We start from the raw sequence: 23,154 nt of genomic DNA on the forward strand, positions 1-23,154 counted from the left end.
CTCAGCAGCCCCCACCTAGTGGTGGTTTAACGCCGCTGCTCTATGTTTACCATAAAAAAAAAAATCAAATGGATGATTCAGGGAATATTTCTTCAACTTTATTCCATGTAATCGTCAAATGATTCCAGTTGGCTCACAGTAAATTTTACCCTGTATCATTCTCAAACACTCCAATTTATCTAAACAATCAATGCACAACAGGCTCAGTAAGAAATAAAAGACCAAAGAATTTTGTTGCGTCCAACTGCTGTTGGACAAGAGAAAATGTCAACAGTTATCTGTATCAATTGTAAGGCAACATCTTTTTATACACATTGTTTGGAGGCACAGCCGCAAAATGAATATGCAAAAAAGAACGTGCGAGTTTATTCTTCATTGGGACAGGATGGAAAATCAAGTGATGACTTGTAAGATGTCAGTGAGCTCTGAAGTCCAAAGAGTTAGTTTTATTTGAGCCTTTTAATCTGCTGGTTTGTGCTGTTGATCTTGGTGTCCATCTTGTCCACTTTGTTGAGCAGAGAATCGATGGAGTCTTCCTGGCTGTCAATCTCAGATTGCAGACCCAAGCCGAGGTTCTTGAGGCGGCTCAAGCCGTTTGCCATTTCATCTAGACAAGGTGAAAACAAGTACATTTGTATGGATCAAGCTCGAGTTGAGATAAAGTTGGCTTTTCTTTTTTTCTTTTCGTGAATACATTTGGTACTTGTAAATAACTCCCACAATGAACGGAAGCTCACTGTAGATGTCTTATGAATTTACCTAAATTGTTGTCCAAGGTCTGGTGAGCTTGTCGAAGGTGTCTGTTCTGAGGGGGTGCATTTTGTGAGGAGGAGCCGCCATCTACCGATGCCGTGGCTCCAAACCCTTCGAAGAAAAACCAGCAGACGTCAGAGCACACCTCAGGTCGTAGTATATGACACGTCACGGTGTACCTCCTGTCTGCAGCTTTCTCAGGTTGGGATGACTGGCTTGGTATTTGTCTTCTTGCCCTTTGCTAGTGGCCAAGGCATTCTGTAACCTGAGGAAAAGAGCAACTTGTCCATAAATGACACGGGGGACATTAAGGCAGAAGCGGGGGCCGCTGCCCTGACTTGAAATACATGAGTGGACAAGTCCTGCTTCTTTGTTTGCGTTTCAAAGTTGCCATTGTCCAGACAGTGTCCCATTTGTTGTGCTTTTGGGCTCGGACCAGGGGTGATTAGCATGCGTTCCGAGTGTTCTACAGAATCCTGGTTTGAAGGCATGCGATAAGAAAAGCATTCTTTTAGGAAGGCTGCTGCCCTCGGGCTTCACCTGTCATTGGCCTCGTAGGCCTTGGGCTCCTCTGGCGCGGGTTTGGGCTGTTCAGGTTTGCCCTTGAAGTAACTGACCAAGCCGCCCCAAACACTCTTGATGCTATTGATGTGCTTCTGACTGGTCTTCATGTCCTCATCCATATTGTCCAACATTTGATCCGTCCTTTTTAGAACTTCCCCCTGACGCATCAGCTCCTACACAAACAACAACAACAAGGATTTGAGGGTTAGGATGGCTTCCTTCCTCACGCCGGACAAAAGGGATTGGCGTGACCTATTCCTTCCTACCTCCGCCGTTTCCACCCCCATCTTCTCAGATTCATAGATGAGGCCGATTGAACGGTAGCTGCTGTCCACCGCGGACTGAGCTGTGCGCATCACTTCCTGCTGGAGGTAGCGCTGTCTCCTCTCGCCATCGCTCAGTTGGCTGTCGCCGTGGTCATCGTCCAAGGCCCTGTTTGTAGGCCGGAAGCTCTCTTCGTCGTCGTCGTCGTCCGCAAACGGATTGTGGGACTTTGGATACGCCATCTGATCTGATCTGATCTGATCTGACCTGACGGGGCACACAAGCACACCTTTCACGACTCGATTTGGAGCTTTCGTCACACACATTGGATTGCAGTTTCGGCATTCGCAGCTTTGTTTGGCAGAGTTCTTTCACGGGCAGTCATGGAACTTCATCTTCCTGCCATCATGATCAACAGCACAGTTGTACTTTGACTCATTTGCCCTGTGAACATGTTTGTCACTCCATTCCATCGTTCCTTGTACAAGTCAACGTTCCGGGCAGGCAGGCAGGCAGGCACGCAAGAAACAGCAAACAAGTAGAAGAGGATTTACTAGCATCAACGGACACGTGTTGATTTGAACGTAGGCACCCCTATGGGATCAATCAAGATATTCTATCGGCTAGATTCCGACAGTTTACGGATCCAATTTAAGATTGGCTGTCAACTGCTGACACGATGAGAATGCGATGTGGAAACGACTCGCTGAAGGAAAAGTGCCAGAGAACAACCACACCCACAGGCCGAAAGAAACCAGCGAATACCCCGCATATGCACACATTTGATGTCCGACACAAAGGATTAAAAAGGGGAATGAGCGTCGTTAAAAGAACCAACCTCTGGCCGCCCGATCTGCTCTTACCGCTAGGTCAGATGACCGACTGGCACGAAGACTTCCTGTGTGACGTCACCGAGGCTCGCAGAGCAGGATTTTAAAGTGGCATTACAATTGTTAGGACGGTACAACATTGTGAACATGTTATAATGTATAGGTGTAAGTTAAGGATATTGCATTTATCGGAAATGATGAGGTATTACGGAAGGGTGCTTTTATGAAGTGTGTCCCTCTTGGCTGTCCGTACTGCGGTTTCCAAAGCGCGAGTTCGGGCGTCCGTTTCTCACTCGCCTGTTTCCCCCTCCTCGACGCGACGTGACGCGCCGCGGAGGATTGCTTGCCGAGGGAGGTAAACATGTCGGTGACAGGAGGTGGCGGCGGCCACAGAGGCTTCTATTTCAACACAGTCCTGTCGCTGGCACGCTCTTTGGCCGCACACCAGCCAGCACCGGTGGAAAAGGTGAGGGCGCAGCGGCAGCAGCAGCAGCAACATGTCTCGCTGGAAGCGGAAACATGCTCGCTCGCTCGAGCAACACGGCAAACAAGGTCCGCTTGCCCGCTCGCCCGTCTGCCCGCCTGCCCGCCCGCTTCCGCACTCCAGGCGAGCGACTTCCATGGATGACTCGCTGACTTTTGACCGGTGTTGATTGCCTGTAATTCTGCTTTCATTGACTTTGCGCTTCTCTGCGAGCTATGGAAAAGAATCGTTTCGTTTGGCGTTGCACCGCAGAGACTCCAAATCAATAGTCCGTGTTGGGAAGCACTGCAGTCAAACAGGTTTGAGGGAAGGAACCGTGTTTTGTTGCGAGCTTATTTGAAGGCTGTTTGGGCTGCACTGACGCAAGTTTAAGATTCGTTGTGGGCTCAAAATATCCGCTGGCCGTGTGACACCTTTTGACACGATGAGGGGAATAAACTCCAAACAAAACAACCACATGTAAGGATTTAAAAGAACTCCACACTCTATGACAAGTGACATTTTGAATGGGAAAATGTCTGCTGTAAGTGTCATCACTTTGAAATGGGAGCCAAATGTCCAATGCAGGGGACGCTCAGTCTAATGTGCGTTCCCAAATGTGTGAACAATCCATTTGTTTGTGTCCTTTCAGGTTCAGAGGCTACAATGTATGTGTCCATTGGAGTCGCCGGGCGGGTTCTCACTGGACGTGCGCCGCATCGACGCCGTCGTGGCCCTGGCTGTCTTTTTAGTGGAGTCTGGCTTACAGGTCGGCGCTGTACCTTGACGGCGCTATTGTACCGCTTTGACTCGATATCACCACCATAAGCGTATTATCCCTTTAATGCCATGAAACCTGTGACTAGACGCGCGCGCGCATCAGACCTTGTCGTCGTTTCAATCCCTCATTGCATTGACATTTTGGAATCCTCCATCTCATTCCTTGTCAATGGTTTTCCTGTTTGTTTGTTTGTTTGTTTGTTTCCGCGTTTCCGCGTTGCAGTGTTTTTGCCACTTCCTATTTCTCACCTATTGTTTCAAAGCGAGTGCGGCGGCGGCTGTTTTCATTTGCGTGTAACGATTTGCCTGGCACCAACAGCACAAAGACACGCTTGTTCCCTACTTGCTGAGCCTGCTGAGAGGCCTCCCACGTGTCCAGTGGATCGAAGAAGGCTTGGGAAAGAAAGGAAAGGGTGAGTGAGCACAATCCACAATCCTCTTACAAGGGAACCAATGCCATTGTTACGGCCCCAAATGTATGTATACTTTGGAATCAAATGACTCAACTCGTCAAGTTCTTGTAGGCTGAAATGTCCAATTTTTGAGGCTTGAGGGTCTCCGCCTCCTCTGACTGCTTAAGAAATACAACATGACGTCAATTACAGCAGCTCAGATCCGCCCACGCAGACTTCTGCTATCAGAACTCCTCCGGCCGGCCAAGATTCTGTTCAATGCAGAAAAGTCTCCCATTCCGTTCAACTTCTTTATTGATTTGGTCATTGTAAAAGGCAGTGTTTTGCAAAGGTTGAGTACATTGTTACTGCCTTGGCGAGTTGTTGTTGTTGTTGTAGTTGTTTTTTCCCTTGAATGAATGAATGAATGAATGAATGATGTTTCTGTGCGTCGCCACCTGTTCTCCAGAGTTCCTCCCAGTGGCCGAAAACTTCAGCTTCTGTTTAGTGACTCTTTTAGCAGATGTGGCTCAGAGGGACAGAGACAACAGGCCAGAGGTGAGTCTGCAAAATCTGCTTGACGACGCAAGCGGATGACTCAATCATACTGTATGCTTCGATTTCCCCCCATCTTTTGCAGATATTGAGCACCATCATGGAAGTCATGCAGTCGTTGCTGGAGATGTGCCAAACGCCTGATAATCATGACAAAGGTATGAGCACACGCATGGATCACTGATGGTGGGCAAGTCACGCCTTCAGAAGCCCTGAGAGTCTCTCTCTCTCCCTCTCTCCCTCTCTCCCTCTCTCCCTCTCTCCCTCTCTCCCTCCCTCCCTCTCTCCCTCCCTCCCTCCCTCCCTCCCTCCCTCCCTCCCTCCCTCCCTCCCTCCCTCCCTCCCTCTCCATGTGTAGTGTACCTGTGCAGGTACACGGTGCCCAGCTTATTGGGCATGACGCGAGCCTTTGGCCGCTACAGCGTCACCGACGAAGCCCTCTTGTCCAAGTTGTTCCCCAAACACTCGCCTCGGACTCATTGCGTGGCGGAGGAAACGGAGGGCGTGCGGCGCCGATCCTTCAATGACTTCCGCTCCATCATTCCCAACTCCCTGCTGACCACCGTGTACCAGAGCGACACGCTGCGCCATCGTCGCACTGCCGCCAAGCTCGACTCGTCCGCCGCCGCCGCACAGGTCATACAGGCGACTGAGTGCCTTTTGAGTTTGGTGTGGTGGGCTTGAGCTTGAAAGCGGGTTTATTGTCTCAGGTTTGCGCTGATGCAGGAGGCCACTCGCCCTGCTCTCCCACCACGCCCGGCCCTCATGACTTTGAAGGTAGAAATGCTTTTGTACGCGGGTTCTCCTCCGAGCCTCCACCGTTGGGTGTCGTTCCAGGCTCCTCCTACTTCCCCGGGAGCCGCGCGGTGGATCCCGACTACTACTTTTCCACAGTGGGCTCCAGTTTCTCGGTGTCTCCTCTCTTCTTGGGAGCGGGAGACAATGAGATTGAGGTGCCGCTGGATGGGCTCAGGCAGCTCCTCAGCATGGTTTGCGTCCGCCGTTTTCCTCGCTGATGCCGGCCAAACGTGCCGAGCGCGCCCCCAAAGTCTTTTCCTCTGACTGTCTCCATTCAGGTGAAGATATTTGTTTCCGAACCTTTTTTGAAAACCCTCGACGCGACCGTGGCCGAAGTGACGGAGGTAAAGGGGACGTGCGTTGCCGAGAGGGGAAGGAGAAAAGAAAAAAAAAAGAGTCAATCGAGTGATTTGTTGATTTCTTGTTTTTACTGAAGTCCAATCCCGGAAGCCACCTCCATTACAAAACCTTCAGTGACCCTCTGTACGTGTGCGTGTTCAAAATGCTGAGGGACACGCTGTACAACATGAACGGTAAATGAGTGGCGCTTCATCCGAAATGCTCATTTGAAGCCGTTTGACTTTGCGCTGCTTTTTGGATCCCAGCCTTACAAGCGGCCTTCGTGCGGGAAGTCCACGACTTTGTCCTGGAACAATTTAGCAGCAGCCAATCGGAGTTGCAGCGCGTCCTTCGTGACGCGGGGGGGTTGCCGGGGGAACAGAGCCCCCTCAAGCTGCGTTGCCAAGCCAACGCAGCTTGCGTGGACCTCATGGTGTGGGCCGTCAAAGACGAGCAAGGTAATTGGTTAGGAGGCTGGCCAGGGCGCTTTGTTTCCACTCGACCCCCTGCAATGTGCTTTCAACAGGAGCCGAGAACCTGTGCAGCAAATTGACGGAGAAGCTGCAGTCCAAAACCTCCAGTAAAGTCATCATCGCTCACATGCCCTTGCTCATCTGTTGTCTGCAGGTAAAACCATTGTGCCGCTCAAATCATCGATAATGCAAAGTTCATTTTCAATAAAGCAAAGAAGCTTTGATGAATATGCCAATTCCGCCATTACAAAGCTAAAACGGATCCGTGTGGGCCTTGAGTTTTGCTCATTTTTGTGCTGGCGCTCTTCTTCTCTTACCAATTGCTGTTGTTCCTGTGCTTGTGCTTGTCAGGGCCTGGGGCGTCTTTGTGAGAGGTTTCCTGTGGTGGCGCACTCTGCTACAACATCCCTCAGGGACTTCCTGGTGGTTCCGTCACCCGTCATCGTAAAACTCTACAAGTACCACAGCCAGTACAGCGCAGGTAGCGCAACTCTGGCGCGCAGGCGAACTGTCGACACCGTCCCGGTATTGATGACAGTGTTCATCGACCGGCGGCAAAACATACGTCACCCGCTGCGATCGATCCGTTGCCTCTGACTTTGTAAACACAATGTGGCGAGCGCACCTCGGACTCCCGTAGGAAGGTTCAGGGTAACGTTTTGATGAGCTTAACTGTCTGCCGTAGGAGGACTGAGTAGCGACGCTTAAAAACAGTCAAAGGTGTTTTCATACCTAGCGCTTCTCTCCCTTTCATGTGGAAATATAACGAAACAGATAGTATATCAAAGTACGATAAAACAGAAATGTCCGACGGAAGAATAAAGTCCAGACGTCTTGTTTGAAATGCAGGCGCCGGAGAAATCCGGATCAACGTCACCAATGAGCACGCTCAGTCCACGGTCAACATTCTGTCCAGCAAGAAGGACCAACAATCCATGTACGAGCAGCTCCGAGATATCTCCATCGACAACATTTGCAGGTCGGTCGCGAGAAGATCCAGCTCGGTGGAGAGACAATGACGGAGCGAACCTTTTGTCGGCCCAGATGTCTGAAAGCTGGTTTGACCATGGACAACGTGATCGTGGAGGCCTTTCTGGCCAGTCTGTCCAACCGCTTGTACATTTCGCAGGAGAATGACAAGTGAGTCACGGATCTATCGGCGTCAAATGTGAGCGGTGGTGCGGACCGTTGTTCTTTTCAAAGCTCCCTAACCCGCCCCAAACCCAGGGACGCTCACCTCATCCCAGATCACACCATTCGGACGCTGGGCCACATCGCCGTGGCGCTGAGGGACACGCCAAAAGTGATGGAGCACATCCTGCAGATCTTGCAGCAGAAGTTCTGTCAACCTCCGTCCCAGCTGGACGTACTCATCATAGACCAGCTGGGCTGCATGGTCATCACAGGGAATGTGAGTCCTGGCCACCGTCTTATCTGCCTGCGTGTCCTCTTTTGTTCGACTTAAAACTTGCTTGGCTCGTAGTCAGTCATATTGAACTCGAGTCAAACTAGAGTGGAGTGAGTGCTCTTATGTAGCTCCGGGTCTTTTTTTCTCATTCGTATCGTTATTTCATTTTTGTACGATTGTTTGAATATTGTGAAATAGTCTAGCCATGTTTTTCTGTGCGCTAGCAATACATCTACCAGGAAGTGTGGAACCTATTCCAGCAAATCAGCGTGAAGGCCAGCTCAGTCGTCTACTCGGCGACTAAAGACTCCCGAGATCACGGCTACCGGTCAGAGGGCGATTCGACCGAAGCGAGCTGCTGCTATTAGGTTGCTCATCGATCGTGCCTTTGCTCACGCTGGGCTTGTTTGTATTTCCTCACAAGGCACTGCTCGCTAGCTGTCATCAACGCTTTGGCCAACATTGCGGCCAACCTGCAGGGCGAGCAGCTGGTGGATGAACTCATGATGAACCTTTTGGAACTCTTTGTCCAGCTCGGCCTGGAAGGGAAGCGAGCCAGTGAGCGGGCGTCAGATAAGGGGCCAGCGCTCAAAGTATGTGTGTGTGTGTGGACGCATTTGGACCACATTATCAATCGCAAATCAAACTAAGAAAAACCCAAAAATCATTTCTTGCTCTTGCAGGCATCGAGTAGTGCTGGGAATCTTGGCGTTCTCATCCCAGTCATCGCTGTGGTGAGTGGATGATGCCTTTTCAAATAGTATTAGTTCAAGTTCATTTTGCAAATGACAAGAAGTTTCAATTTCTGTAGTGGGCATTCTTGGAATTTTTTTTTGTTTTTCTCTATTCAACTCTGAATTTTGACAGAGTAAATATTTTACCCATATTCATTTGGCAAATGACAAGAAGTTTCAATTTCTTGGAATTTTTTAGGACACATATATATATATTTTTTGTTTGTTTATTAAACTCTGAATTTTGACAGAGAAAATATCTCCGCAAAAAACGAATTTGAAAATAACATTGAGACAGAAAAACGTGTGTGACCTCACCCGGGCAATCTCAAGTTTGAAGAAACACACGCTTCGATCATTTCTCCTCATTTGACACCACCAACCATCTTGATATTCCCCCCCCCCCCCCACCTCCGGCATTGGTTGGAACAATTGGAAGTGCGTTTTTCTTTTTCTTTACTTATTTGACGGGTCGACCACTCGGCCCATGAACACAACGCAGTTTGTACGGTGCTCGTAGATGAGGAAGAGGAAAGGGTGGTCCACTACGAAGCGGATCTGAGAAGAGAGGGGCATGAAGCCCACCTGGGTCAGAGCGGCCGCCTCGGTTCCTTCCTCGTTGACGGTGATGCTTCCCTGGTGCTGAAGCTTGAGGAGAATTGCCAAGAAGCACGCGTCAGACAAAGCCACGGCTCTCGTCTCCCCACTTCTCCCCACTCACCTTGTTCAAGCCGACTTTATCCGAGGTCATTCCGGAAAAGTCCGCCCCGTCCTGGAACAAGTCCGTGAGACCCATTTCCTTCAGATTGACGATCAAGTCGTAGTTCTGCTCCAGTTTAAAGCGAGGAATCACCACCTCACGGGTCCTGCGGGCACTCCGGAAATCAGCGTCCGGTCGACGCGCCGTGGAGACGTTGAACGTTTCATAAGGAAGCCGCTGACCTGTTTGTCATGTTGTCGAGCCACTTGTTGACCACCGTGGGCGAGATCTCCTGCTCCAAGTTCCTCATACCCGTTATCCTCCTGGGCAAAGCGATGAGCATGCTGATGTGGCCCGAGTAGGGGAGCTGAAAAGGCCAACGTGACACGACGCAAATGATTTGCCTCTGCGGCTCTCGGAGGCTCGATAAACGAAAAGGAAAACGGACGGAGGAGCGCCCCGGCTCACCCGTAGGACGTCGCAATCGAGTTGGTGGTCGACAGCGGCCAGGTAGTTGCCCTTGTTGGTCATCATGGGCACTCGAACGCTCGTCTTGTCGCTCGTTCGAAAGTTGCGGTAGTGGGTCATCTCTTTGGGAAATTTCTGTTCCCACGTGCCTGGTCGTGCAAGCAAGGTACATGGGCTCAGTTCGCTATACTACTGCGAAGGGAAAAAGGCCTCCCTCCATTTGGGGAAAAAGGCCTCCCTCCGTTTGTCTCCTATGGCCCACCTCACCTTTGAAGTACAAGTAGTTGAGCAGCATAAGCACCATATCGGGGTCCACGCTCTTGAGCGGCTCCTTGATCAGTCCCTTGGTGAGCTTGAGGATTCGACGGTTGGCTTTGTTCAAAAAGGCCGCGTCGCCAAAGTCCACCGACTGCGGCTCGGCAAAGTAATAAGCCTTGGTCTCGGCGCGGAAAGCATCTTTCACCGAGACGTTCTTCTTGACGTAGACGTCGTTGACGGAGCGGAGCGTGTAGCCGTAGTTTCTCCGGAAGAGCCTGTGAGTCAACTTCCTGAAGAGCTTATGCACCGTGCTGTTGTCGTAGTGGCTGCTGGCGTTGACAAACTCGGCGAAGCCCAGAACTTTGTAGATCTGTTCCTGCGTGGCGGCTCCCCCTCCTAAAGCCATCATGCCCATGGCGATGGAGATCCCGGCCGGCGCCAGTAAGATGTTGTCGCTCTGGTTGACGTCGTTACGGAGACTCCGATAGAGGTTGAACCCGAACAGGGCGTTGGCTATGTTGAGGCGTTGGAGGCGGGAACGACCGTGGAAGAGGCGCAGGAGTCTGGCGCGGCGGATTTTCGGGTCGGACGGTTCGGCGAATATGTCGATGTCCGGGGCGGGGGTGGCGATCTCGTCAATCTCGTCTCCTTCACTGGAAAAGGTTGATGCGTGCGTGCGTGCGTGCATGCGTGCAGTTGTTGGTTTTTTTATCTTATCATAGGCCACTGCCCAAATATTCTAAAATGGTTACTACTCACATGTAGTCGTCACTGCCCGCCAGCAGGATCTTATCGAAATCAATGTAGTCTTGGTCCTCAAAGCCGTCAAAGACCAGGTCATTGGTGATGGTGTTTTCCTTGTGGAACTCCAAGGGGACGTCGTCCGTATCCCCTGCCCCCGTGGCTTGGAAGCCTCTGGGCTGCGGGTCGGAGGGACTAAAGTGTGACGTGAGGTCTTTGATGGCAGCCAGCGCTGGACTGAGCAGTAGGCAGCAGGCCACCGAGACCACTCTCACTAGCAACTGCATCTTGAAGGGGCAACGTGGAAAAGCTCCTTCAACGTAGCCGCGATACAATCAAATGAGACGTAACAAATTGCGAGCTGTCGACGTCTCTCCGGTCGGTGTCTTACCTTGGCCGAGTGCTGTTTTGTGTTTTGCTACGGGACGCGAGCAGTGAATTGAATGGAATGGAAAGTTGAACTTTGACGTGGTCTCCTCCTAAACAAACAGACCAGATCAAACAGACCCAAAAGTCCGGTGACTCGATAACATTCGCTGAACTCTCTTCATTCTCTGGTCTGGGGATACAAAAGACGTACGTAGATGTGAGACGAATGATGGATCGATTCTCTTCTTGATTTTCTCTTAGGACCAATTCTCGCAACGGATCCTTTCATGCGTTCGTTCATTCCCTTTTCAATTCACAGTTGACCAGACGACTGCCGCCAATCAAAGAAGCTAAGCCCCGCCTCCAGAAGCTGTTTCGAGACTTCTGGTTGTACTCGGTGGTCATGGGTTTTGCAGTGGAAGGATCAGGTTGGATGAACGGCTTTAGCGCAGCTTTCCAAAACATGTGTTCAGGGGGCTGAAAACGGCGGCAAGTCCTTGGAAACCTCTTTGGGTGTCTGTCTCTTGTGCTGTCTTTGCAGGTCTCTGGCCCAAAGAGTGGTATGAAGGTGTTTGTGAAATTGCCACCAAGTCTCCTCTGCTGACCTTCCCCAGCGGGGAGCCCCTTCGCTCGGAACTGCAGTACAACTCTGCGTTGAAAAATGACACCGTCACAGCGGTAGTGCCTGCCCAGAAAAGCGCCATCCGCCTGGCTTGCATATTGAAAGCGTCTCTCCTCTTCCAGGCAGAGTTGAACGACTTGCGGGCGACCATCAACAATCTCTTGGACCCCTCCCCGGAAGCATCTGCCCTTATCAACAAGCTTGATTTTGCCATGTCCACATATCTGCTCTCGGTCTACAGATTAGAGTATATGAGGTCAGGAAAAATCCCAAAGTAGCAACTGATAGCGAGTGCGCAATGAAGCAGACTGTTGACAGCTGATGTAAAAAAAGACAAAAGGGCTGCAAAAGTGAAGCGTGAAGATCAGAGACAAGAGTTGATCATGTTTTTTTCCGAAGAAAGGACGTTTATGAAATGAGGCCTTTTTGCTTGCTTCCTTGCTTGATTTTCTTGCAGGATGCTCCACTCCAACGATCCTGACCGCTTCCAGGTCATGTTTCGCTATTTTGAAGACAAAGCCATTCAGAAAGACAAATCCGGTAAGGGCTTCCTTTATTTTTATTTTTTTTTGCATCGCGGTCTTTTTGATCTTCCCCAAATTTCTGTTCCGCCGCATCAGGAATGATGCAGTGCATCATTTGTGTCGGCGACAAGGTGTTTGACGTCTTCCTTCAAATGATGGCCGACAAGGTGAGTGTGTCTTTTTCCTTTTGCATTTGAATCAGCAACATTTGGATGTTTTTTTTGTTTTTTTTCTCTTCCAGCCAAAGACCAAAGAGCACGAGGAGGAACTGGAGCGTCATGCCCAATTCTTGCTGATTAACTTCAACCACACCCACAAGCGGATCCGCAGAGTGGCGGATAAATATCTTTCCGGTTTGGCCGAGACGTGAGTGGTCTTCCTCTTCCTGTCGCCTTGACTGCATGGAGCATGTTTGTAATGAATGTTTGTTTGTGTCTCCTGCTCTTACCAGCTTCCCGCATCTGCTTTGGAATGGCCGCGTGCTGAAGACCATGTTAGACATTTTGCAGACGCTCTCGCTGTCTCTAAGTGCAGTAAGTATCGGGGACAGGACACGGCTGGCGTTTTTGTTGTTCCGCAAAATGGAAGATCAAGTGATCTTTTCCCTCTTGTTCAGGACATCCACAAGGACCAGCCTTATTATGACATTCCAGATACTCCATACAGCGTTACTGTACCCGATACGTATGAGGCCAGAGAGGTATGTTACTGCGTCCGCTAGAGGGCAGTACCGTGCTGCCTGGTGTAGTGGTTCCCAAATCAAAATAGCGTCGACTTGCAACTGAACGCATATTTGCAAAATAAAAGTGCTGTTCAAGCGATTACTGTAGTACAGCACAATTCTGTACTTTTAATTCAGTGATACTTTATTTGTTTTTAGTACTTTTACCCAATTTTCCGAATTACCCGTCGAGTTATTTCTTCTGCTTATCTGAATGCTTTTCGTGCGGTAATCACATGGATTTATTTTGCCTCACTTGTCGATTATTTGCACCCTTCCCAGAGCATCGTGAAGGACTTTGCTGCTCGCTGTGGGGAGATCCTGAAAGAAGCAATGAAATGGGCCCCTTCGGTCACAAAGTCACACCTGCAGGTCTTTCTTTCACCAGCTCGCAGAAAAAGATCCAGCATGTATCTGTGAACATTTGATTGTTTCCCCCCCCCAAAAAAAGAGAAGCAATTCTCTCTCTTCCAATCTTCTTGTGTGTGTGTCGGGCAGGAGTACTTGAACAAGCATCAGAACTGGGTGTCGGGTCTGTCCCAGCACACGGGCCTGGCCATGGCCACGGAGAGCATCCTGCACTTTGCAGGCTACAACAGGCAGAGTACCACTCTGGGCGTGAGTCTCACGCACACGCACACGTACACGCACGCACGCACGCACGTACACACGTACGCTGGGCTCCTTTGCGTGCAGTTGCGTGTATTCCGTGCCAATAAATATTGCATCTGGGCCAACTTAGCTGAGCCTAAACATTTGTCTGGTCGAAAATCTAGCAAAGTGCTGCGTTGAAGCCACTTGTCCCTTTTTCAATGGCTAACAGCAAAAGTGCTCTTTGGCCGCTTGCTCGCGACATTTCCCATTTGCTCGCATGTTGATGTGTTTACTTGGCTTCACGGTATGGTCTCTTTCTTTGCTTCCATGGAATAATGTTGATTTCCGTTTGCGCTCACAATCAATTTTTGTCTCGTGTGCGTGCGTGCGTGCGTGCGTGCGTTTGGCATACGTAGGTGTTCTGCGGCCGGCTTGCTTTGATGCTATTTGCGTCTTTCATTTGCTTCATTTGTTTTATTTGTCTGTGTCAAACTACCCGGCTGGTCGGATTTTGCCGCTTACTCGGGCGCAATGAAACTCGGTGGCTTGTTTGGCTAACGGTTATGCCGTCCTCCGCCCCGCGCCGTAGGCTGCATTCCCTCAGGTTGGTTTGAATCCAAAGTACCGTGAGGCGGGCGGGGGCTTGCAAGCCACAATTGTCCTCTGCACAAATGACATTGTTTGCCTCTCCAGAACACCCAGCTGACAGAGAGACCTGCGTGTGTGAAAAAAGATTACTCCAACTTCATGGCCTCTCTCAACCTGCGTAACCGATACACTGGGGAGGTATTCTGTACTTTTGTTTCTTTGTCATGTTAGGGGTTTAAAGTGGAAGTCAACCCCCGCTTTTTCTTTGTCATCAAACGTTGTGCGAAGCCCAGTGTTCCGATCCCACTTGCCAGGTCGCAACCCATCTCGACTCGTTGGTTTTCTGAAGCCCCTGATTGCTTGCGAGCGTCCTTTTCAGTTGACAGTGGCAAAATGGCAGCGCTTTGAGATTTGCTGCTTCGCTCCCATTCCACACATGCGATATTCCTCAGAATGCATATTTCTGGGTTGACTTCCTCTTGATGTAAACACGCTGACTCTCTGTCACTGTGCTAGCGCATGATTATTCTTCTTCTGATTATTGCTAGGATTCCCTATTGAGCCATTTGCGAGAATCCATCAAAGATCCTAAATGCGTTTGTTATCAGGTTGCCGGTATGATCCAGTTTTCCGAGGCGACGCGCAGTCAGTCGGACCTGAACAAGTTGACGGTCGAGCTGATGACGAGCGCTCTGGACAGCCGAGATCCGGAGGCTTTCACGCGGGCCATGTTCAAGATGGCAGCCTTGCTAATCATCACCAAAAGTGAGCCCATTCCGCTCTGCTAAAAGCATTTTGAAACGGACTCCTCCTTTTTGCCGTCAGACTGCGATGCTCCACTGTTGCACCACCTTTGCTGGTCGCCCCTGAAGATGTTCACCGAACATGGCATGGAAACGGCCATCGCGTGCTGGGAGTGGCTCCTGGCCGCGCACGACGGCGTCGAAGTGCCGGTGCGTAGCGAGCGCTCTGCTTCAAAATGACCAGCGGGCACCTTCCCACGCGGCGGGGGAAGCAATCTTGTGCTTTGTGTCCAGTTCATGCGTGAGATGGCAGGCGCTTGGCAGATGTCGGTAGAGCTGAAGATGGGCTTGTTCTCCGTCGCCAAGGCGGAGGCGGGGCCCCTGGCTGTGTCAGAAGAGAGCCAGCCCGCACCCTGCGCACCCGACGTCATCCCCCACTTCCTGTGGATAGAGGTCAGCGATCAGTTGCCTTTTGTACGGGGAGACGCTCTTATCTTGTTTGTCTTCTTCCAGTTTCTGGTGCAGAGGTTCGAAATAGCCAAATACAGCAGCTCGGACCAAGTGGAGATTTTCACCACCATCCTGCAGAGGTCGCTGTCTCTGAGCGTGGGAGGAGCCAAAAGCCACTTGAACACCCACGTGGCGGCCATCGGGCCGAGATTTCGGTGGGCCGTCTGATGCTTTGAAACGGCGCGCTGAACACAATGACCGCATTCTGCTTCATTTTGTAGATTGCTCACTCTGGGTTTAACTCTCCTGCACGCTGACGTGGTGACCAACGCCACCGTCAAGAACGTACTGCGGGAGAAGATCTATTCCACAGCTTTTGACTATTTCAGGTAGAAAAGAGGAGCGTGGCAGGGCAGGAAAAAAACAAAGCCTTGTCGGTCAGTGTACTCATTTGCTTTTGTTTTAGTGTCAATCCCAAATTTCCCACTCAAGCTGATCAGAGGTTGAGAGAAGACATCAGCATCATGATCAAGTTCTACGCTTGCCTGCAGTCAGACAAAAAGTATCTGGCTGCCAACCAGCTGGTTCCCCCAGGTGGGTTTGCTCCTTTTCGATCCGTAGGCTATCGGACACTATATTAGGTACGCCTGCAAAATACACTCAGCTGCCCGATTGAGTTGCGCTCATGCCATCTGTGTGTCTTTTGTGTAGCCGCTCTGTGGTATGAATACTGCCGGGGCCTGAATTTCCAATAAATGTTCAATCGAGCTCAAGGAGCGATTATTCCAAACAGCTCTGTCTGGATTGTGCAGGTATTGTGTTCTTTCCTCCAGTGATGCCATGATTTGTTTAGATCCACAAGACATGTCGGTGAACAGCTTGACAGTGATGGGGGTGACGGACAGCCGCAGTAACCTGGATGCGGCCGTGGGTCAGAGGCAGCAGGTGGCGCAGGGATGGATTAACACCTACCCTCTGTCCTCCGGGATGTCCACCATATCCAAGAAATCAGGTGGAGAAAGCAAATCGTGCCGTGTCAAAAAAAATAACCCCAACAACAACACATGATCGATTGCTGATACGTTTCTCCTGTAACGTCAAAGGCCTCTCCAAAAAAAGCAACCGAGGCTCTCAACTGCACAAGTACTACATGAAACGTCGTACCCTTTTACTGGCTTTACTGGTATTTCTATTTGATCACAATGTCGTAACCCCCCCCCCCCCAAAAAAAAGCATGAATTCACTGCTTTGTTTTTTGCCTTTCCTGTGCCGTATCGTAGGCCAGCGAGATTGAGCGTCTGACCACATGGTACAACCCCTTGTCGACTCAAGAGCTGGCCATCGCCACAGAGCAGTCTGTGGAGACCAGCATCACCAACTGGAGGTCCAAATACATCAGCTTGACGGAGAAACAGTGGAAGGATAACGTCAATCTGGCGTGGAGCATCGCCCCGTACCTGGCGCTGCAGCTTCCAGCCAGGTATGCCCATGTCTAAGGTTGTAAGATAAGCTCGGAATGATCCGTGTTATATTTGCTTACACTTGTGGCTTTGTCCTCAGGTTTAAACACACCGAAGCCATTGTGTTGGAGGTGACTCGTCTGGTGCGTTTGGATCCAGCCGCTGTGTGCGACGTCCCTGAGGCAGTCAAGGTGAGCTCTTGATGGCAGGCCTCCTCGAGCAAGCAGAGCAGCAAAGGCCCTTGCCTCAAGTCGTCCCGCAAAATCGTTGCCATTCTTCAATCCTTAATGGTGACCCAAGATAGCCCATCCTTCTGTCTTCTCTAGCTCAAGGAAAGACTGTAGTCTTTGTAGTTCTTGTGCACACCTTGTGCAAAATGGTTCCTGCTGAACAGCTTTGACCCGTAGCACCTTAGCATTTGAAAGTGCTAAGCTATCATAAACCGTTGCTTTGCCGTGACCCGGCGTCTCTTAACGAGGTGATGCTCCACTCCGTCCAGAATCCTTCCAGAGCGTTTCACGATAATGAGCCTCTCCCACGTGGCAGGAAGGACAGACAACACGTCCCTCACGGCCTTCATCATTCAGTCGTTGATTCCCACCGTCCGTGTACAACTATTCACACCTGGGTTGATTTGTCCACAGTTCCTAGTGACGTGGCACACAATCGACGCCGACTCTCCCGAGCTGAGTCATATCCTGTGCTGGGCGCCCGCAGATCCACCGACGGGACTGTCCTACTTCTCCTCCATGTACCCGCCTCACCCGCTCACGGCTCAATACGGGGTCAAAGTACTCCGCTCTTTTCCTCCTGTACGCTCGCTCACACGGCAACTCTCACGTTGACCTTTTCAACGGTTTGAACTTATTTTGACTGCTTTTTTCCTCCCCCCCCCAGGACGCCATCTTGTTTTACATTCCGCAAATTGTCCAGGCGCTTCGTTACGACAAGGTGAATATATGAAGCCCTAAGAATAAAGACAAAAGGCATCTATCTTGAATCGCTGCGGCAGGCATCAAAGGAACTGTAGCTAATAACGACCCAGTCCATCTCCAACGTAGCAGCGGCCGTTGCTTTTGCTTCCTTTTCACCGTCTCGTTTTCTGGCGGTCCAGATGGGTTACGTGAGAGAATACATCCTGTGGGCCGCTCAGAAGTCCCAGCTCCTCGCCCATCAATTCATTTGGAACATGAAGACCAACATCTACCTGGATGAAGAGGCCCACCAGAAAGACCGTAAGACAACGCTCGTCTCACAACCAAATGGGCACGTAAAAATTCGGTCTTCTCCCTCTCCCCTGCAGCCGACATTGGCGAGCTGTTGGAGCAAATGGTGGAGGAGATCACAGGCGGCTTGTCTGGACCAGCCAAGGACTTCTACCAGCGAGAGTTTGACTTTTTCAATAAGGTCACCAACGTGTCAGCCACGATCAAGTACGTTTAAAGAAGAGCAGACGCATAGGCCTCTTCAAAAATGGCTTTGTTTACCGTCGAGCCTTTCTTTTCCCGTGTGTTCCAATGTTTTGAGCTGATGGGAAGCAGCTCACCAGAGCTCATTATTTGTCCCACTCCGGCGGGATGACAAAAGTCCCCTCAGTTCTCATTAGGCCAATGGTGGCATGGCAAATATCCCGAGGTGAATGTGAGTGAACAACAACAGAGGCGAGCTGTCATCCGCGGCGTCAAGTCGTTCTGTGAGAGAGCCGCGCTCGCTCGCTCGCTCACTCTCAGTGCTTTGTTTGTCTCAATCAGACCTGTTCCCAAAGGGGAGGAGCGGAAGAAGGCCTGCCTGGAGGCACTATCCCAAATCAAAGTCCAGCCTGGCTGCTATCTACCCAGCAACCCGGAGGCCATCGTGTTGGATATAGACTACAAATCAGGGACCCCCATGCAAAGGTGTTGCCACTGAACGCTCAACATTCATTTCGCGCACACATCCAAAAGTGACAACCGAACCCACCTCGTCAAATTTGTGTCCAGTGCTGCCAAAGCTCCCTACCTGGCCAAATTCAAAGTCAAGAGATGTGGCGTCAGCGAGCTGGAAAAAGAAGGTATTGTCCTCCCAGATAGTCGGAAGTTGCACGTTTATCTGCGTCGCTTCAAAGCGTCGCCCGAAAGCGCGTCAAGGTTCATTGCGGCTTTAAGGTAAGCGAGCGAGCCAGAGAGAGAGAATATGGCTTCCGGCTGTCTTCCCTTCAGGTCTGCGCTGCCGCTCCGACTCTGCCGACGAGGAGAAAAGCCAAGAAGAGGCCAAGCGAATCTGCTGGCAGGCGGCCATCTTTAAAGTGGGCGACGACTGCCGACAAGTACTGACCCCGCTCGAAACTTCCCGCCGTTTAGTTTTTACCTTTGACAAATGTCGTTTTTGTGCCTTCAGGACATGCTTGCGCTTCAAATCATCGGCCTGTTCAAGAACATCTTCCAGCTGGTGGGCTTGGACCTCTACGTGTTCCCGTACAGGGTGGTGGCCACAGCTCCAGGAGTAAGAGAGCTGCTCAAAAAGTGATGACCGATCAACCTGCTGGCGCTTCTGTCAAATTGCTTCTTTTTTTCTCTGTCTCGCTCTCGCTCTCTCTCACGCCAGTGCGGCGTGATCGAGTGCATTCCCGACTGCAAGTCTCGGGATCAGCTCGGCCGGCAAACGGACTTTGGCATGTATGATTATTTCCGCAACCAGTACGGCGATGAATCCACGCTGGCGTTCCAAAAGGTAGCGTTTGTAGCATGTGAGCAGTCCGTCCCGCCGGGTCGAGCCTCACCCGGCGCTTTGCGTTGGTCCTTGTCCTTGCAGGCGCGCTACAACTTCATTCGTAGCATGGCGGCGTACAGCCTGCTGCTCTTCCTGCTGCAGATTAAAGACCGGCACAACGGCAACATCATGCTGGACAGCCAAGGCCACCTCATCCACATCGGTATGTCGCCTGTTTGCATGGATTAGCAATTTTGCCAATGGGCGCTTTTCATCATCCGCCAGCCGCCCAATTCTTTGAATGCAAAGTGGCCTCAGCGTAAGCGTTTGATGCGCCTCGGCAGACTTTGGCTTCATGTTCGAAAGCTCCCCCGGCGGCAACCTGGGCTGGGAGCCCGACATCAAGCTGACGGACGAGATGGTGATGATCATGGGGGGCAAGATGGAGGCCACGCCCTTCAAGTGGTTCATGGAGATGTGCGTGAGGGGTTACCTCGCAGTCAGGTGAGTCGTGTCGCGCCAAAACTACTTTCTGGACCAACACGAGTTCCTGTCGCCACCACCACCACCACGATGGCACTGACAAACTGCTGAATTTAGACCTTACATGGATGGTGTGGTCTCCCTGGTGAACCTCATGTTGGACACGGGGCTCCCCTGTTTCAGAGGGCAAACCATCAAGTTGCTCAAGTGAGTTACTCTTATTCAGTTGATTTCTCCAAAGATGCTGTTCACATTTCCTATGAAGAAAATATCAGCACCGCATGGTCAAACTTGACACACAGATCAAAGACATTTTGCGATTCACCAAAGAAAAAAAGCTTGACCTTGAAAAATCTTCTTGCGTCGTGCTAGCACATACACGATGGGAAACGCTAAGTCGACAGGCTAAGCTACAAACGTTGATATTGCGGTAGTTCTATGAACACGCCATACTGGCCTAAAAGGTTTGCTGCTGTGGTTGCAGGCAGCGCTTCAACCCCGGTTTGAGTGAGAAAGAAGCAGCCGCCTTCATTATTAAAGTCATCCAGAATTGCTTCCTGAGCAGCAGGTCGGCCGCTCGCTCGCATTATGCATTCTCTTTTAAGTTCAACGGACTTGTTGTAGGCCAATTGTCTTTTGTTATGTCCCCCGCAGGAGTCGAACGTACGACATGATCCAGTACTACCAAAACCAGATCCCCTACTAAACGCTTGTGCCTGAGCATGCTGGCATGCGTGAGTGTGGACTGTACGTACGTGCGTGCGTGCGTGCCTTGTCAATAATCACTGTGGTTCCTTCGTATGTTGCATTGCTCCACGCATCCAATCGTTTCTTTCCCTTCTGTGTCACTATTGACAAATGATTGCGCTTGTTGCAGCTTAACTTGTGTGCACTTTAATCTGCTGTTGGTTTGCACGTTGGTTGTGCCAATTTCAACCCATTCTTGATGAGCGTGACGGTTCGGTAGCGGGCCCTTCCTGCCGGCCTCTCGTTCCCCACCGCGGTACCGCTGCGCTTGACTTTTCGGAGGATCGCTCCTGGTTTTGTTTAATACAGTGCTGATGAGGGAGGGTCATGGTTGCCGTGGTGATGCTGCTGCACTCACCGTATTGTGGGGCGAGGTGGCATCCAAAGGGAAGGCTTGCTGTTTTTTGGGATGCAGGTGCATTAAGAAGGTCTGTACGGGTTCATTTGCCGTGTGGCTTTTCAGTGAATGTTTTTTCAGACCAGTCAAAGCTGGCGCGCACTCGTGCGTTCGTGTTAGTCGTACCGTCACTGATTGTCAAGATTTGGCGGCTCTTTGTACGTTTCTAGCTGTGATCCTCTGTCATCTTTTTCTATCTATTTATGCCTTTCGAATCACATGTTCAGTCAAATAAACATTCTATTGATTTAAAGACACACTTGTGCGTGTTGCGTTTGTCAAAGACGCTCTCATTCAAGGCACTTAGTCTAAATGTGACCTGCGGAAAAAATCGGAAGGCTCCTTCACCTGAGAGCCTCATTGGAACAATTATTGTACTTCCAGTCATAATCCGTCCTCCGAATTGAAGGCATCCAGTAACATAATTCGTCTTCCCTCTTTTTCCCACAATGTCCACGAGAGGGCGGCACAATCCAAATAATAGCTGAGAACCCAAGCGCTTACTTAAAGAACACTAGCATAAACGTTCTCATGTTTTTCGAGTAAAATATTGTAATGTATTCAAATATTTGTGCCAAATGTTAATTTATGTATTTATTTTAATTGTCGTATTAACTTAGACAAATAAAAAAGGTTAGCACTGCTGCACGAGCAGTTGCTGCCATCGCATGATGCATTTAAAGCTACTAAAATGAATGTATCTCATTTGGGGCACACCAAAGTGTTTTCTCGGTAGTATTTTGTGAAAAACATTTCGACTATTCCGGCTCTCTGTTACATTGATATTCTGCATAGTTGAAGTTTATTTCAATGAAAAAAAAACAAGCACGGTGGGAAGACGAGCGCTGAGCGGTCACGTGACAAGGATGGAAATGGGGCAAAAAGTGCCGATGCCTTTTTGACCGTTTCACGTTGGATTCATATTTCATTGCGTCCATATACTGTAGATTTCCACCTCGATGTGTTTTTCATGACACCACATGACTGAGTGAGTGTGGATGCTGCTTGATGTTCATCTGATCCCTGCAGTCTCGCTCACTTGAAGAGCAAGCTTGACACTCACCATTCAAGTCCATGACGACAATGAGCGTGACAATTATTTCTCGCAGGAATAATACCGCCGAGGGGGGCAGATGGTGGCTGCGAGCACCGTGTGGAAGACATCCACGGTAGTAAATAAATGACTTTCCACTTTCATGATGTGTAACCATCCAAGTGTTGCTAGCTAGAGAAAAGGCCATTTGTCCAAATGCAGACAGTCAGGTCCATTGATGACAGGCCGCTCAATAGCAGGCAGCGTTTAAGCATGTGTCAGGGTCATTCTCCTCAAGTAGGACTTCCATAGTACAGCTCATTTGAAGATACATTTTCAACTCCGACATAATCATTAGACCTAGCCCCAAAAAATAACCCCATATACAAAAAGTAACATTATGATTAGTCTTCTTTTTTTTTTTTTTTTGTGGTAGAGGACTTTGAGTGCTCACAGTGAGGGGGCACCCTTAACCCACTTAAGCGTATCAAATCATTAACCACCCATGTGAGGCCTCGTCAGCTACCAAACAAAAAACAACAACACTCTCTTTCTGTCTTGTGGTCTGCGTGCGTGCGTGTGTGTGTGTGTGGTATGTGTCGGTGCCCACGTGTTATCCAACAATTGGCGCAGGCTGCTGAATGGGGGCCCTGTGTGGGCCCTCTCCTTATCATGTGACCTTTGATCTGTTTGGACTGCGTGACCAACAGACGCTGTGACGGACACATACATACGTCCGTCCGTCCGTCCGTCCAAAGTGGAAACAATGCTGTGCAGTCTCCTCCTCGGACGGATGTGTGTGATATAGCCATCCAAAAGCAATATCTGACGTTTTGTTTGTTGTTGGTGACCGGCAGACTTCCCGAGATTCTTTTTGCTACTGTACCGTGTCAATTAAGTTCCATAGATATATTGATATTATATCGATGAAGTGTTTAAGGATCAACATCAGCTATAAGCTAGCAACTGTCCTTGTCCTCCATTGAGTGCCGGCCACCCATGGCAACCGGGCCTCAACAAAAACCCTCTGCCACTCTCCCCGAAACCGCCCGCCATCGCTGCAGTTGCCACGGAGACCCATTGAGGTGCCCGGTGGTGACCCCTGACCCGAGGGGAGGCTGGTGGATGTGGCTGAAAGGCCGGGGCATCTGGGCTATCATCTGGCGCCTCACAAAGCCCCCTCGCCAGCTGGGGAGGAGGGCAGGACGGGGGGCA

At 50.3% G+C, this 23,154-nt stretch overlaps 3 protein-coding genes across 8 annotated transcripts; 1 reads left to right on the forward strand and 2 right to left on the reverse strand.

Annotated features, from left to right (window-relative positions):
- Window positions 1-76: 76 nt before the first annotated feature.
- Window positions 77-2,528, reverse strand: snap29 (synaptosome associated protein 29). 3 transcript variants are annotated; one of them, XM_088377417.1, is made up of 6 exons: window positions 2,420-2,528; window positions 1,584-1,843; window positions 1,294-1,490; window positions 933-1,018; window positions 760-864; window positions 77-607 (listed from the first exon to the last, which is right to left on the reverse strand). In XM_088377417.1, exons 2-6 carry the CDS (start codon window positions 1,821-1,823, stop codon window positions 447-449), a joined length of 789 nt encoding a protein of 262 aa, XP_088233543.1. In that variant the 5' UTR covers window positions 1,824-1,843; window positions 2,420-2,528; the 3' UTR covers window positions 77-446. The 3 variants fall into 3 exon arrangements, with proteins under 3 accessions (XP_088233543.1, XP_088233544.1, XP_088233545.1); XM_088377418.1 differs by having other exon boundaries at window positions 1,584-1,848; window positions 2,420-2,489; XM_088377419.1 differs by having other exon boundaries at window positions 2,445-2,468.
- Window positions 2,519-21,161, forward strand: pi4kab (phosphatidylinositol 4-kinase, catalytic, alpha b). Of its 3 annotated transcripts, XM_088377394.1 has the most exons (55): window positions 2,522-2,877; window positions 3,527-3,643; window positions 3,974-4,067; window positions 4,516-4,604; window positions 4,687-4,759; window positions 4,960-5,237; window positions 5,312-5,378; window positions 5,439-5,590; window positions 5,678-5,743; window positions 5,836-5,932; window positions 6,005-6,196; window positions 6,265-6,365; window positions 6,563-6,692; window positions 7,061-7,190; window positions 7,256-7,351; window positions 7,439-7,622; window positions 7,844-7,947; window positions 8,044-8,212; window positions 8,303-8,353; window positions 11,209-11,317; window positions 11,431-11,567; window positions 11,634-11,767; window positions 11,969-12,051; window positions 12,132-12,202; window positions 12,277-12,401; window positions 12,487-12,568; window positions 12,652-12,735; window positions 13,039-13,128; window positions 13,255-13,374; window positions 13,940-13,954; window positions 14,044-14,136; window positions 14,547-14,703; window positions 14,764-14,891; window positions 14,976-15,134; window positions 15,195-15,346; window positions 15,413-15,520; window positions 15,598-15,725; window positions 15,985-16,143; window positions 16,235-16,314; window positions 16,412-16,611; window positions 16,692-16,782; window positions 17,236-17,403; window positions 17,489-17,542; window positions 17,706-17,826; window positions 17,895-18,024; window positions 18,343-18,486; window positions 18,571-18,641; window positions 18,790-18,896; window positions 18,968-19,072; window positions 19,175-19,300; window positions 19,382-19,502; window positions 19,624-19,783; window positions 19,880-19,969; window positions 20,247-20,330; window positions 20,417-21,161. In XM_088377394.1, the coding sequence occupies exons 1-55, from the start codon at window positions 2,773-2,775 to the stop codon at window positions 20,466-20,468; spliced, it is 6,333 nt and encodes a 2,110-aa protein (XP_088233520.1). In that variant the 5' UTR covers window positions 2,522-2,772; the 3' UTR covers window positions 20,469-21,161. The 3 variants fall into 3 exon arrangements, with proteins under 3 accessions (XP_088233522.1, XP_088233520.1, XP_088233521.1); XM_088377395.1 differs by lacking the exon at window positions 13,940-13,954; XM_088377396.1 differs by lacking the exons at window positions 19,880-19,969; window positions 20,247-20,330; window positions 20,417-21,161 and having other exon boundaries at window positions 2,519-2,877; window positions 19,565-19,712.
- serpind1 (serpin peptidase inhibitor, clade D (heparin cofactor), member 1) lies at window positions 8,565-11,242 on the reverse strand. Of its 2 annotated transcripts, XM_088377406.1 has the most exons (8): window positions 11,101-11,242; window positions 10,912-10,999; window positions 10,539-10,833; window positions 9,789-10,432; window positions 9,522-9,670; window positions 9,296-9,420; window positions 9,075-9,219; window positions 8,565-9,001 (listed from the first exon to the last, which is right to left on the reverse strand). In XM_088377406.1, exons 1-8 carry the CDS (start codon window positions 11,188-11,190, stop codon window positions 8,810-8,812), a joined length of 1,728 nt encoding a protein of 575 aa, XP_088233532.1. In that variant the 5' UTR covers window positions 11,191-11,242; the 3' UTR covers window positions 8,565-8,809. The 2 variants fall into 2 exon arrangements, with proteins under 2 accessions (XP_088233532.1, XP_088233533.1); XM_088377407.1 differs by having other exon boundaries at window positions 10,539-10,807; window positions 10,912-11,139.
- Window positions 21,162-23,154: the final 1,993 nt, after the last annotated feature.

The sequence above is a fragment of the Syngnathus floridae genome, chromosome 5 (assembly GCF_059516105.1).
Source record: "Syngnathus floridae isolate MCC-2025c chromosome 5, RoL_Sflo_1.0, whole genome shotgun sequence".
Classification (NCBI taxonomy): domain Eukaryota; kingdom Metazoa; phylum Chordata; class Actinopteri; order Syngnathiformes; family Syngnathidae; genus Syngnathus; species Syngnathus floridae.